General features: G+C 36.9%; 1 protein-coding gene across 1 annotated transcript; it reads left to right on the forward strand.

The window, feature by feature from the left end:
• Nucleotides 1–1,793: 1,793 nt before the first annotated feature.
• cops3 (COP9 signalosome subunit 3) lies at nt 1,794–15,704 on the forward strand. The gene is made up of 12 exons (XM_042508554.2): nt 1,794–1,992; nt 2,971–3,100; nt 5,191–5,303; nt 6,370–6,419; nt 7,669–7,761; nt 8,039–8,218; nt 8,422–8,562; nt 9,320–9,493; nt 11,323–11,409; nt 12,408–12,521; nt 12,649–12,729; nt 14,862–15,704. The coding sequence occupies exons 1-12, from the start codon at nt 1,938–1,940 to the stop codon at nt 14,913–14,915; spliced, it is 1,272 nt and encodes a 423-aa protein (XP_042364488.1). The 5' UTR covers nt 1,794–1,937; the 3' UTR covers nt 14,916–15,704.
• The last annotated feature ends 126 nt before the right edge of the window (nt 15,705–15,830 follow it).

Raw genomic sequence — 15,830 nt, forward strand, 5'->3', positions numbered from 1 at the left:
CTGATGTTATTATGATTATGATTATTACTTGATCATTATGTTATTATTTTACTATAGGTAGAGACTATTTCTGCTTAAATGTGACACGTGATAGTCAGTCCTAAGTGGATAAAGTTATATGTATTTCTTCAAACGTAATTTGTTAGACTTACGCATCCTGCAATGTGTTTTGGGGCATGGATGAATAACTGAACGTGCACCTGCAAATAGAGTTCCCCAGGAATGATGTTTTTCTGTAGGCCAACCCAGAAGCTAACATTGCCTTGATTCCTTTGTCCAAAAGCCTATGGGATTTTTCCACTGGCTTTTTTATTATTGCAGAAAATAAGCTATTTGGTAAAAAACTTTAATGATACTAACACATTTTGTATAGCAAGATAATCTTCAGACGCAAACACTACTTTCAGATTTTTTTAAGCCTAAATGCAATTGCAAGAAGTAATAAGCTATTGCTAGGCTAAAACAGACTACACTTGGTCATGTCGCCACCGCTACTAGGCTGCAAATTTATGTTTCACACTGTTCAGCGTGATGATGTTCTGAAGTCTTCTCATTTAGCCACTTGTTAGTAACTGCCTTTTTTGAGACACATAAAAGCTTCAAAGCTTGTGGGGTAGGCTATTATAGACTTATTTTATGTCATAAAACAACATGTGAAAGTCTCTTCAGTATTAACCATATGTCAGCCTTTTAACCAAGAACCCATTTTAAAAAGACCCATAGACACTGTGACGAGAGAACCAGAGGTGCTGAAATGCTCATTCATTTCTGGGTTTTAGGATTCATTACTGGGGTTCTCTATTTGCAGTTATAGAAATTTGCAATTTTAGAAGGAAAAAAGAAAGAAAAAAAGGGTTTACCACCAGTTATTATTACATTTAGTGTCTGGGAGTAACTAGTTACATTTAACAAGTTGCAATAATTACATCACCAAGTAAATGTTATTGTAATCTGGTACAGTTGCTGAAACAAAAACAGTTACAGCAATAATATAGTTACAGCAGCAATATATATATACATATATATATATATATATATATATATATATATATATATATATATATATATATATATATATATATATATATATATATATATATATATATATATATATTTGTGAAGTCTTAAGTATTAAGCGTGCAGTAAGTATAATCTCAAAGATAACCAAAGTTTATGAAGTTGATGAATTTAACAGGCAACCAAATTTAAAGAGTGAATACTTAGCAGTAGCCATAAGTCAAAACTTGTCTTTTAATGTGTTTGATTATGTCATCACTTACCTATAAAATGACAGAAATACAAAACTGCAGAGGCATCATATTGGCTCTGGAGTTGGCATTGCAAAGTCCTGGATTTAAACCCTGAACTCAGTAAGGGGTGTAGAAAGAGGATGTATGAATGCCAGAGCTGAAATTTTCCCAGTTCTCAGAATATCAGTTCAAATTTAAAAGTTAAACACTGAATTGAGTACTTGTATTTCGTATCCAGTCAATAATCAGTGGATGATTTAAAGTCATTAGAGAGGAGCTCTTACATTTTATAACATCTTTGTTGAAAACCCGGCAAATTGTACGTCAGTTCCTGTATTTATTTTTGCTTTAAGGAAGAACTGACACCGCGGTCTAAAATAGACAAATTGAGTGTTCTGCAATTAAGACAAGGAAAATAGATTGCAAACTGCAAAAAAAAAAATGCTTTCGTTCAAATTGTAATATGGTGACACTTTCGGCACATTGTGAATCTGGCCCAGACCTGGCCCTTTAAGAATCCAGTGGTCGGCTCGTAAATCTCGTTGCAGTCTGTTCTGTTTTTGTAGTCTCGCGATAGCTTCACCTCAGTGGCGGCTGTGTGGCCCCCTGTCTTAGTCCGGACGGAGTTGTTTCTGACGTTTGAATGAAAAACAGTGCAAATTACCTCCACTTTGGACCCAGGAAATAATGGCTTCAGCCTTGGAGCAGTTTGTGAACAATGTGCGGCAGCTCTCCGCTCAAGGTAGGGTTGCTAAACTCATTCGAGTGGGAAGTATTAGCTACTTAGCTAGCATATGCTACCCAATGCCTTGCCGATAGCTAGGCAGCCAAACTGGTCAGAGCCCTCTTTTTGCTTTATCATGTAAACACACCGTTAAAATGACTTTCTGTGGCGGCGAGAGTTCTCTAAAGTATCACCAGAAGATGCGTTAGGACACAGGGACGCCTACAATAACAGCGAACAAGGTGGAATATCAAAGAAAATGTCAAAATCTTACTTTTTGTTTTTGATCTAGAAAATAATTTCTGAGCACTGCCTACCGGTAGTCCCGCCCTGGCCTCACATGATTGGCTGGCGGACGGAATTGGCGAATATTATTGGTTTAAAGTCATCTGTCAATCTCATTTGCTTTACCTCTGTTGCAAGGCCTTGACAGGACACCAAACCGGCCGATTTATATTGAAAAACTCAGCCACAGAGCGATGTTTGTGAATCATTTTGTAAGTCAGTTTATTTTCTGAATTTATAAAGAATAGTCTTTTGACAGCTGTAGACAAGGAATTGCTATTTTATCATTATTTCGAGCACTGACAAATTGACGAAATTGCCTGAGTATACTTGGGGGGAAAGTATTGCCCTCCTGTCCTTTGTGGTTTTAATTATTTTGACCTCCTCATTTACAATCCCTGTGATAAGGGAAGTGTTAAAATATCAATTCTATCAATATCAATTTAATGCAGTTACATCTTTTTGCATGTGTTCCTCCTATGTGCCACAAGAAAAAAGTTGAACTTTATGACATAAATTCCAGTATAACAACCTAATTTAATTACAAAACAGCTTGCCTGCCTAAAAACAGGCCTTTCCATAAATTGATTTCCATCTGGCATTGCGATGTAATCTGTCTTAGATATGAGATCTGTGTCCTTCCAAAGATCTAAAGGGCATGAAATAGGGCCCAAAGTGGTTTAATTTCCCAATGTTATCCTCGACCCCCAGGCCAGATGACTCAGCTGTGCGAGTTGATCAACAAGAGTGGGGAGCTGCTGGCCAAAAATCTGTCCCACCTGGACACGGTGCTGGGGGCCCTGGACATCCAGGAGCACTCCCTGGGCGTACTGGCTGTCCTGTAAGTAGCCCGCTACGGTCTTAATCTTTGCTAGGCTGCCATTGGCAGTGTGGTAAAGAACTCTCTGTGTCTTGTGAAGTCTGCTGCTGTTTTGTTTTATGTGGTGTTTACCTTTGAGCTAATTTCTGTCCAGACTTGTGTTCCATTACATTCACATCTTCGCAATGCTCTTTGTTTCTGCTCCATTTTTTTTTGAACTGGGTCATGAGATTATGTTAAACTTGTTGTATCTTGTAAAGGTGATGTTGTACTTATGTGATGAATAAGTTGGTTCAGTAGTTACCTAGGCAGTTACCAAAGAAAAAATGATGAACGCAACTTGGGTGCCAGCTTTTAGGTTAAAATCAGGGTTCATGTAAAACCTGGAAATGTCATTAAATTTACCAAACTAATTTTTCAGGCCTGGAAAAATATTGGAATTTTGAAAAGCCATCGAAAGTTTTGGGAAAGAATGGAATTTTGTTGTGTGCAAGGAAATTATTTTTTTATATTAATCTTCAATAATTTACAGATTACAGAGTAGTGCTGCCATGCCAGAAAAAGAGATATTTATAGAAAATATATTTTACCATTATTATGTCACACAAACTTATCATGTTTGACCATAAAACCTTTCACGTCACGTGACAAATAGCATCTTGTTGTTACAAGAAAAGTTTGTTGTTCTAAAATGTATGACGTAGTAATGTGACAATATCTTGTTAAAATGTGAAAAAACATCTTGTTTTAACAGGAAACTTTTCACATTATTACCTGATACTGATTTTGTTTGTTTGTTTGTTTGTTTGTGTTCTGGCATGGCAGAATGATGCTAAAGTAATAATTAACATTTGGAGTAAAGTTTACTTCATCATTGTTTTAGTGTTACATGTTGTGAATGTTCATTACATTTGGGTCACTGAAAAATCATGGAAAAATTTGGAAATTTGTCAATGAAAATGTGTGGCAACCCTGTAAAATTTGAGTTGCCAGGTTGGTTAAAAAAAAAAAATCACATAAATGATCTAGAATATGCATCATGAGTAAAAGTCGCCATTTCCTTATTCTCAGTATTATTTTGTTATTTACAGAAAACACAGGCAGCCTGTTGCATGTAGCATAGAAAATTTGATTTAGAGACAAAGAAGATAAAAGTTACCTGTTGCATGTACAGCCATCTGAACTAACAGAAAGGGATTAATTCTTATCTTTTAGTGAAACAAGAAATGCCAGTGCTGCATTGAATATTTAACAGTTATGAAAATCACTTAATTTAATTTCATGTTGATTTAAAATGGAAACAGCATATTAATAAACATCAGTATAAAATACAAATGTAAATAGGCCGGAGTCAGGAGTCAGCGGAGCTGCTAATTTACATCTGTAATCCCTTGGCAGTTAAAAGAAAATAGAAATATCAAGAAAGAAAGAAAAAGGGGGCGGGGGGCAGCAATTCATACAGAGTACATTTGTCTAAGTAGTTGTTTTTAACCGTGAACTATAACAAAATATTAAATGTTATGAATTACTTGTATCACAAAGCTTAAAACTTCAAGTTAATCACATTTCCATAGATATCATTTGACTCTGCACATGGACATGACCGAACAACTAAACCATCCAACTCTGTCTTTTAATTTTCATTCCAAATGCCAATATGTTGTATTGGTATTTGGTATTCTGTGCAGGACTTTTCTTTAAAAAAAAAAAAAAAAAGTGTAGACTCACACAGAAGTAATCCGTCTCAATCCTCACTTAAGACCTACTAGATGTGTGTGACGGTGCATTTATCTGCAGAGCCTCTGCCCTCTACCTCTATTCTATTATTTTCTTATTGTGATGTGTTTGGGATGTTCTTAGACAGTTACAGACCAAGTGCAAGAAAATAGTGGGAATCCAAGAGGAGGCTACAAAAAATCAGGGAAACAGCAACCAAAAAAATGCAAACATAGCAAATGAAAGTAAACCCGGTGTTAGCTTTCACTTTCGATGGTGATAACATTTACAACCACTAACCAACACTTCCTGCATGTTATACCTTTTAAGGCCTGTGTTAAGGTCTCCTTTGTTCTCTGCAAGGTTTGTGCTCACCTCCTTCTCTTGCCTTCCAGATTTGTGAAGTTCTCCATGCCAAACATCCCTGACTTTGAGACGCTCTTTTCCCAAGTCCAGCTCTTCATCAGTACTTGCAATGGGGAGCACATTAGATATGCAACAGACACTTGTAAGTCCACACTAACCATGCCTCTCACTCCTAGATGTCTTAAGTATGTTTGTATCATGCTGGTGGTTTTTATGTTGCACAAGTTTTCAGTAGAACAAAGAAAAGATTTCTAAACTGATCAGTGTTATTTTGGTTATTGTTTTGTTGAGAGCATGTACTCTGCTAAAATGTGCACCGTTGTCTGCTAGAATATATCACACTTTACATTAGTTATGCTCACTCTTCTCATGCAAGTACTATACTAAGTTGCATAACTGAGAAGGTCTCAGAGGATTTGTAGTATCAATAAAAAATAAGAACATGTTCCATCTCTAACGTAGATTATAGCAGTTATGTGTATTTAATGTGGTGTCCTCAGTGGTATCTGCTGTTACAAATTTCTGTGAATGTCCTGCTGTTAGACAAATTATTACATGGACCCCGCAGATCCTTGAAAAGTCTTGAAAGGCAATGGCTTAATCAATCTAAAAATAAGGTCTTAATTGGTCTTAAAATGTCTTAAATGAATTTTTAATAAGTCTTAAAAGTGCAAAGACATAGAAGTTATGATTTTATGAATGTTTTTTCTGACAATGCATTGTTAAATCTCAAAATAATAGGTAACTTGAAAAAAGAAAAATTCACAGAATACCACTTGCATTGCTATCACCCAGAAGTCATGTTTTATAGTAAAGCGAATATTTGGCTAAAAATTCTTCCTAACCTTAAGTTATAAGTGTCATGTTTTTTCTTTCTCCGTTTTTTTCTCCCCAGTGTTGGTCACAGTTAAATCGGTCTTAAATTTCATTTTGAAAGTCTTAAATTTTACTTGCTGTAACCTGTAGGAACCTTGTATTACAAATGTTTTCTAAAGTTTTTTGGCACACTTGAACTTTCGATGTGGTGGAAAAACTGCAAGATTATTTAAAGGTATTTGTTCGCTCAGGAATATGTCTGTGAACCATAAACTGCTGTGTATGTAGATGTATCCTGAACAGCCACTCGAGCAGCACTTTACACTTAACTCAGCACTAAAAGAATAAATCAATAATTTAACACCTTTCTTCCCGTCTGTTTCCTCTCACAGTTGCTGGTCTCTGCCACCAGTTGACAAATGCCCTTGTAGAGCGGAAACAGGTAAGACCGTTGAATCTGATTGGCGGGAGTGAAATGCCTGTTTAGTTATCATAACATAGCTTTAATTCAAAATTAAATATTTTTTTAAATCTCCGAACGATTCAGCAGTAATTGTTGATGTTTGATTTTTGAGTGAAATGTGTTTTTTTAATTACTAATATAGTGTATAAAATGCAGACAACTAATGCTTGATGAAATATGACGCAAGGTAAGCTGCATATTTTTATGCAGCTCAATTTAAAGTGTCACTAGTAAGAAAAAAAAATTGCACTAGTGTCTACATCCTCGCAGGGAAAAAGTGTTTTCTTCAGTGGTTACGTCTTTATCGATTATGCAGATGCATGTTACAGTTGCAGTCTGAATGTTTTCATTCATGACTCACAGCAGCAGTGAAAACAAAGAGGAAAGAAAACAAAAAGGACTAGTCACAGTTTGGCAAACAAACAATCAAATTATAAATCATGGCAACATGTGCTTCCACATAGAGGAGTCTCAAGAAAATAAATCAGTACAATAAAATTCAAATACATCAAAATAAACCTTTATTAGTTTTGGCAGACTTCACCATGAAATCACTTCAGTGCATTATCACTTTGGTAATCTGAAGTAGGTAATCACAGGAGCCCATAGAATCAAAAAACCTTTCTATCCTTGCACAGAGTTTTGTTGTTATTTTTTCCATGGAAGACACACTCATTAACCTGTCCTTCACACACAGTTTCAAACTTTAGACAGCACAACACAAAGGCTTGTGAATGTTGTCCTATGGAGACACATCTACGTCTTCCTGCTGAACAACAGTAACAGTGTTGGTCTTTGTTGTATTTTGTAATATTTTTTAGCTTTCCATGATGTTCTCGTTACTGTGACATGTCCTTGTCAACATGCCCGTTATGTGTGTATGACATTTTGAAGGACACAGTGCAGCGTGGCATATGAGTGGCTGAAACTATTTTTAATGTCATATGCACCTCGCTGCAAAAGCAGTGTTCCCGGGCCATAGTGACATTAGTACATTTTGAGCTTATTTTTCACCACCGTTCGCCAAGACAAGGCCCAAATGAGTCATCCTATTGCTTGTGCGCCGCAGAGTCTCTGCGCCCAGGAGTAGCATGTTTTCCTTTTCTGTCTTGTTCTAAATATTTTAATACATTTTAAAGTGCGGCACAGGCCCAGACCGTTTTCAGTGTGTGTGGATGTTTCTGGGAAGCTGAATAACTAACAGACTGTGTTTTTCCCTCTCTGACAGCCATTGAGGGGTGTTGTCGTCCTAAAACAGGCAATAGACAAAATGCAGATGAACACAAACCAACTTACCTCAGTTCATGCAGACCTGTGTCAGGTGAGTCCCTGAAATCCTCATGATTTCACTCTAATTTAGCTGCTAAATTTGATTTCCTTAGCTGTGTTGTTGTGATTCAAATCCAAGCTATCTCATTTATCTTCATTGTTTTCGATCTCGTCCTTCGGTAAATGCATACTTGTTGATTATTCCATTTAAAGGCTTGTGTTAAATAATTCAAACAAAGGCTTATTTGCAGCACAATTCTGTCCCATTGTGACTGTCCAGTGTAAGCCTCCGATTTATTTTCTCTGCATACCTTTTTTTTTCGTTACAGCTGTGCTTGTTAGCAAAGTGCTTCAAGCCCGCCCTGCCCTTCTTGGAATTGGACATGATGGACATCTGCAAGGAGAACGGAGCATACGACGCAAAGCACTTTTTATGTTACTACTACTATGGTGGCATGATCTACACGGGCCTCAAAAACTTTGAAAGAGCACTGTATTTTTATGAACAGGTATTCTCACATTCTTGAAATAAATGCACTGACATGCATGCATGTGATGGCATAGTAAACTTTATTTGAAAATGGTTTCTAATGTGAACATTAACTCTTCAGAATTTGTTGCATGTACCTATGTATGCCCCAAATGCAATCGAATGTCAGTTTTCTCTGTTATGTATTTAAAAGAACATGAGTGTCTCATTTTCTCTTGTCAGGCAATAACCACTCCAGCCATGGCAGTGAGCCACATCATGTTGGAAGCCTATAAGAAATACATCCTGGTGTCGCTCATTCTCCACGGCAAAGTGCAGCCGCTGCCCAAATACACCTCACAGATAGTAGGGAGGTTCATCAAGGTAAGGACAAACAGCATGGATGGAATAAGTAGTATTATGGCCTTTTACATTTGCATATGCAGACATTTAGGTTTAGGTTTAGTTTATTTAAAGGCACAGTACAAATTAATATATACATAAAGTATAAAAATGCCAGCGTTAGCCAGGACGTTATTTTTCATCTGTAGTCCCTTCGCCAAGGTGTTATACAAAGCTTCCATTTATAGACATCTTTTGTATATTTCCAACCTGGAACCTATTCCAGTGTTTTGGGACCAAGTAATGAATGGAAACAACAATTTTTGAAAGATATAACATAGTGAATCTTTACACCGTCAGTGCACCAAAAGTGCTTGTTTTTGCCACTGACAGGCTCAGATTATTATCTTCTGTGTATGACAATATTATGGAAAGGATACGTGAAGAGAGAGAGCCAGCATTCCCACGATCATAAAAAAAACAAACAAGAAAAGTCATTCAGTTTTACATTCATGTCTTCCAGGCCTTGAAAAGTGATGGAATTAGTAAAAATCATCTTAAGTTTTTTTCAGCTGATGCAAGGACGCTTATTATTACTTGGCAAGAACAACTAGACAAAGCTAGTCATGAAATGCACTACTAGCTGAGCTCTGGAGGAAATGAGGGGACTTCAGTGACTTAACAATCGTGCTGCTTGCAGTGTGAACACATTGTAAAAAACCCAGTAAAGATCTCCTCATGTATAATTTGTCTTCTCTTTGTCCTGCCTCTTCTTTCTCTCTCACTGCTTTTCCCGCAGCCCCTGAGCAACGCATACCACGAGTTAGCTCAGGTTTACACCACCAACAACCCGGCCGAGTTGCGCGGCCTGGTCAACAAACACAGCGAGACGTTCACACGAGACAACAACACAGGCCTGGTCAAACAGTGCCTCTCCTCCCTCTACAAGAAGAACATCCAGAGGCTAACAAAGGTGGGTGTGCCCGCGTGTTTGTGTTTCCCTGTGTTTCCCTGTGTTTCTGTATTAATGAGAGGCAGATGTTATCACAAGAAAATATGAATGGAATCCATTCAACCCTCACCCTTGCATTGTATAACTGCTGCTTTGATTTGGGATATTGCTTCAGTTAAATTTAGTTTAGTCTCAGGAGTGGACGTAGACTGTGAAAGGACATCAGCAGTATAGAATTAGACAGGAGTGTCTTAAAATCAATCAGTTCTGAGGTGTTTCGTTAAGTTTGTCTGACCAGGTGAGAACAAGACCTTTTGTAAATAGCCAGTTTTAAAATTGATACATGTTATTCCTATGGTGTAAGACAGTCCAATAATAATAATAATAAACATGAACAGCTTCCCCAAAGGACCAGAGTGCTAAAACTCATACCTGTGATAACACGGGGCATAAAGTCTGGAGCTGCTCCAGAGACAATGAATCAGGGTTCCTGCAGATCTTTAAAACAAATCTTAAAAGACATTAAATTCAATAATCTATAAATAAAGCATCAGTTGGTATTAAATGTCTTCAGTGTTTCAAAAGTCTTAAAAATGCTCAGACATGGGGAAGTAGGATTTTATGTACCGTTTTTTTCTGATGTTGCATCGTAAAATCTTAAAAATAATTGTTATTATCTAATTTTTTAAAAATAATTTACCATCTCATCCATCTCAGGACAGAAGAACCAGCAACACTCATATACATGTATATGACCAAACCTTTAACTTTTGGACAAAATTGTCTCTAACTCTAAGGCACTGATATCTGCTTAGTTTATTTTTCTGAAGATGTGGTTATTGTAAAATTGGTCTTACATTTAATTAATTAAATTTAATAAAATGAAAAAAGTTCTGTCTTATCTTAATTCAGAGTGGCAATTAAAAAGTCTGAATGGTGATGGATAGACTGCATATATCATTTGACTGGAGAAGTTTCGGTATCATTTGGTCCTTGGATATTTCGGTCGATACCTTAAAGATATTCAGTACTAAAACCCAGCTGCTCTGCTCATGGGTTATAGTAGCTAATGTAGTAACATAGAGAGATAGGAAGAGACATGTGTTTAAATGCTGTCTGGCAAAAGCTTTGTTTGTTTCCCTCTTCCTCGCGACCTTTTCTTGATCTGACCATCGAGATAGGTGTGTGTGTGGAGCCAGTAGTCTGCTTTAGATCTGTAAACTCTAAGTCTGCCCACTTTTTAATAGTTTAATGAAATGCGTAGAAATTTATTGTCCATCTTGTAACTGTACATTGCTCGAATATTTCGTTTCACTGGGAAATATGTCACCGTACAGAAGCTTAAGACGCTCTAACTTTGGTTGCACTGGGACTAAACTCTGATCTAAGACATCTGGAGATGTCTCAATCCTCTTCCACTATAAATTTGCTGCAAGTTGTTAGAGCTGACAGTAATCCAAATGACAGGAACCTTCCCCAAAACATGGGTGAGTGAAGGCAGACATCGACATCTGATAGCCAGCTGTTGCTCGTGTTTAGAAGCTGAGCAAAACCGATACGAAACAAGAGCTTGCTCATCAGCTTCAGACGAGTAACATTTCTCATCATGTCACATAATGTCTGTGTCATGACATTTAAATGTTTTGGTTACCTTAAAATCCTGATTTATTTCTGGGTTATTAATGTTTTTGCTTTTAATGGAGCAATGTAAACATCAATCAACCAAATGCAAAGATCCAACAAACATTTAACTAAAGAAAAGTAACTGTACTTGAGGTTACACTCAAGGGTTCAGTAGATCCTTCAGTCTAATCTGTTAATATCAAATCTGTTTTATGTGCCTCCTGCAGACCTTTCTGACACTGTCTTTGCAAGACATGGCGAGTCGAGTGCAGCTGTCAGGCCCCCAGGAAGCAGAGAAATATGTCTTACACATGGTAAGTTGTTCCAGAAAGACTAAGCATGCAAACAAAAAGCACAAAAGGCCAGTCTGACATGTCATCCATACAACTACTTGAAATCAAAGAAATTTTACAATCCCTGCATATTAAGTATGCATGCATGCATGCATGCATTATTGGGGATTAAGGAGGAAATATTATGATATTGATTATGTATTTTAACCCTGACGGACTGTTTTTTATTTTAGAATTTCTAGCTCAGCTCCCACAGTAAGGGTAAAATACACAGTGCAAACAAAATTGTTACATTCATTCATACAAAAAATGTGCCATTTTGTGCAATTTTTTTGACCCTGCAGCCATCAAAACATAAACACAGGCATTGTATTTTTTCTGGCTGTCATTCTGGGCTTTTGCTTTGGAGGTTGTAATTTTTACTATTTTGTATTAGTATGACTGTAAGTAGTATTTGACATACATGCTACTGTCACAATCAATGTAGCTGCAAATGACTGACATATCCTAGGCTGTGATAATCAAGAAACTTAGCGTGTACTATATTGAAAGTATTTTAATTTTTGTGTTTTTTTTATTTTTCATCTAAAAACATAGTGGCATCATGACATAAACCTGGCATTTAAAGGGTTAAAATTCTGAAAATGAATGAATATTTGATATTTATGATTAGGACTGATGCTGGTTAAAAAAAAACAACATTTTTTTAAGGCGTGATTTTGAAAGGCGCATTTTGTGCACATTAGTGTGTGTGATATTAAAATGGGCCCTAAAGGTGAAACAATATGTTCCCGGTATTTCTTCTTCTTTCAGAACACCTCTTACTTTGGTTATTAAAAGCTTTGGTTCTTTTAGGGCCAGATCTTTGGCTGATCGATCAGTTTTCTCTTTTTTTTAATTTCTTTTTATTCTAATTCCTGTTACAAATAAAAGTTTTGCCGATTTTCTACCAAACAGCCTTTAACTGTTGATCCGTATCATCATTTTTTAACCATGCTGTTCCTTGTGCTCCCGTGCAGATTGAGGATGGTGAGATCTACGCTAGCATTAACCAAAAGGATGGCATGGTCTGCTTCCACGACAACCCCGAAAAATACAATAACCCAGCAATGCTCCACAAAATTGACCAAGAGGTGAAGATGTCCAGCTCTGCTTACATTGTTTTCTTACTTTGCTTAATCGTAATGTCAATGTTTCAGCAAAGATTAATGTATGTTTGGTGGTAACTGCTTTTTAAGTGTCTTTTTTTTCTCCTTTCAGATGTTGAAATGTATAGAGCTGGATGAGAAACTAAAGTCTATGGATCAAGAAATCACAGTAAACCCACAATTTGTGCAGAAGGTAACAGCGTCAAATGTATAAATATTAATATTTTTTACTGTTATTGGACATTTTTTAATATGTTGGGATTTGTTCTGCTTTGTGGAATCTTAACAAATCTGCCCTTGTGAATGTCATGGCATGGGCCTTAGTGTTAGATTAACCTATATTTACTAGGGCTTGGTCTGTTCTAAACATGCTTACTGTGGCTTTCTTGAGAACGGCTCATCCAAACAACTTCACACTCAACACTGCTGCTCTTTGGCTCCTGTGCCACCTGCCATGACATAGTTGCATCCCCTAACAGTGTTAGAGTGTTAGAATTTCATACCAAACTCTGTACTCTTAAGGCTACCAACTGAGTTGCGTTAGTATGACCAATTCGCAATAAATCCATCAATGCCAAATGTCGGTACCTTAGAGCGCATCTGGGTGAGAGCGCCAGCTTTACATGAGACGGAAGTGCCATCGAGCACTTTGAAACCTGAAACCTCCAAGGCCGACAACGGAGCTTAACGGAGCTTTTTGGAGCTGCCGGGTTAAACTTCAGACAGGAGGTGAAAGCGCCCCAAAGCCAGGAAGCGGTCCTCCCAGCTGCTCCCCTGCCATTAAGTTTGTTTTGCAGTTAGCCAAAACTATAGCCGCAGCACTGATCTTCCACAATATTTTTGGCGTGTGGTCTCTTTTCTTCTTTATTTTCTTTGAATCCATTAACAACTGGATCAACATCAGTTCTCTTGCACTGCATTTAGACACCTGCACTGACAATCATTTTAACTGCTGAAGCTGGAGAAAGTTGGTTTGATTTCTTTAAAAAACACAGGGAAAAACAGAAGGTGTAACTTGGCAAGAAATGTCATTCAAACTGCAAATATTAGTCAGAGTTGACAAGGAATTGATCTAAAATTTGGGTACGAATTTTCAAGCGAAAAATGGCCATGAAACTGAAGGGTTATTTTTACTTTTTGTGTGTTTGTGTGCTTATTTTCCAGTAATTTCTTTTAACTTTTTTTTTTTTTTTTTTAAATTTTTGAGCCATGTCTTGTTATGTTGCTTGCCGCCCTCCCATAGTTTTGAAAGAAATCAAGCCAATTTTCTCAGGTGTCGAAGGGTTAATAATAGCCTAGTAACACTGTTAGATGAGCAGGCACATGCATGCACATTTACAAGCCGACAGACAGGTCAGAAGATTCGCTCTGTGTGTTAAGAAAAGAGCAAAGAAGCAGAATTTTACCCTACTATGCCGCCTCTACAGCTTGTTCAAAAATTCGATTTTTGCGATGAGAACGTGAAATGTCAAATAAGTCTGTTTTAATGTAAACAGTACCCGACCATAAATAGTATACTTGACATTTGGGTGCAAAAGCTCAGTCAGTGAAGTCAAAGCATTAATTCTGAATGTTATATTGCTGATGCCTTAAATGTTTGTTTCTGCTAAATTCTAACATCTCCGGTCTCTCCGCTATTCTTGAATGTACTGTAGCAAGTGACAGAGGCCGAGCTGTATCCGCCATGTTCTTTGGCAGTGTGGCAGTAGTCATGCGCTACTAATAAAAATATCCTGTAGATCTTAAGAGTTTGCAGTAAGCAATACACCAGATGAGTGTGAAGTCAATCAGATGAACAGTTGTTGAGAAAATCAAGGACAGACAGACGGACAATTTCATATCATTTAGATTCATTGTGTAGATTCTTTATATGTATTAGAATTAAATTAAAAACAAAAAGGAGTGTGAACACAGTAACACACAATCATAAATATTGTTGAAATTGTTTAAAAAAAACAACCACACAAAGGCATCGCCACTACACTTACATCATCACAAACTGGAAGGAGTAGATGGTTATGTCTTTCAGGGATTTGTTCCAAGAAGCAGTGTTTTTGAGAAATTCAATTTTGATATTAAAATATGGAACACCCTCAAATGTGTAACACAGACTCATGGAAATGGATAGGTTTTCCCTGCAAAGCTTTTCAGATAAAATAGTTGTATATGTGCTTTTTTTTCTTTTTCTTTTTCTTTTTCTTTTTCTTTTTTTTTAATTTAAATGGCCCCGCATATAACAAAACTGTTTTTGGAAACACAGCAGGAACCGTTTTCCTAAGTTTTCCTGTCAGGTAACATTCTTACCATGTGACACTTTTTTTCCAGAGTATGGGATCGCAGGAGGACGATGTTGGTAGCAAAACATCAAGTTATTCCTGAGGGGCCTTGGACAGGGAGAGAACGCTGCCGCCACCCAACACGTTCTTCCCAGGATGAGTTGGATTTTTTTAAAAGACGAAAACAAACAAACATTCTATTGCATAAGGACATTGGTCAAGGAAAATCTAATTGTGTGGAATGATGATAAATTTGGTTATTCTTTCTTCACAGTGTCTTAAGGATAACAAATGATCCTTACAGAAAAGGAAAAAAGATTACAGTTTTGTCAGTGTTTTATTTATCAATGTTCAGGTTGGAGCGCCACTGCTACATTAACAGAAACCACAATAATAAAAACTGGACTTATTTGTTCCAAACATATGTGTGAATAATCTCACTGTTTGTATTGGTTCTGCTGCATGATGGCCGTTAACAAGAGGGCATTACATGAGGTAAAAACATCTATGGCTGACGAGGAATAAATCTGATTATATTCTACATTTGTAAAGACTGCAATGATCATTTCCCTCTCACTCCTTTTGGTTAGAATGTAGCTGTCATCAATAGCAAATCTGTACACATGGACATGCCCTTGACCAAACTCGGCACAAATGGAGGAGTCGTTCACAATCTGGTGCACTGTTTTGTTTTGTTTTTGTTTTTTCCTTTTCTTTTTTTGTTTTTTAGGTTGGATCCACTAGAGGTCGCTAGAGCACTGTATAGAAAACCGTTTTGACAGCTTGTTATTACAAGAGGTGAAGTCAACAGATGAAACCAAACTGTCATGTAATTTGGGAGCTTGAGCTTTGCGATTGTGGATCTGTTAATAATAAATTGTTTAAGAATATAGCTTTGGGTTTCATGCCTTTGTGAAAAGATACTCATGCCTTTGGTGTGCTGTAAGAATTTCTATCCACTCTTTTACTGTCAAATTTTAACATTATTGATTGATACAATGAGTCTGATTTATGTTTC

The sequence above is a fragment of the Plectropomus leopardus genome, chromosome 19, assembly GCF_026936395.1.
Source record: "Plectropomus leopardus strain MGB_pleo_1.0 chromosome 19, ASM2693639v1, whole genome shotgun sequence".
Classification (NCBI taxonomy): domain Eukaryota; kingdom Metazoa; phylum Chordata; class Actinopteri; order Perciformes; family Serranidae; genus Plectropomus; species Plectropomus leopardus.

What these genes read in the sequence shown, in the direction of transcription:
- cops3 (XM_042508554.2), top strand. Translation starts at nt 1,938, where the DNA reads ATGGCTTCAGCCTTGGAGCAGTTTGTGAACAATGTGCGGCAGCTCTCC. An exon ending in GCGGCAGCTCTCCGCTCAAG is followed by an intron (nt 1,993 to 2,970) that starts GTAGGGTTGCTA and finishes CTCGACCCCCAG; the next exon opens with GCCAGATGACTCAGCTGTGC. An exon ending in AGAAATATGTCTTACACATG is followed by an intron (nt 11,410 to 12,407) that starts GTAAGTTGTTCC and finishes GCTCCCGTGCAG; the next exon opens with ATTGAGGATGGTGAGATCTA.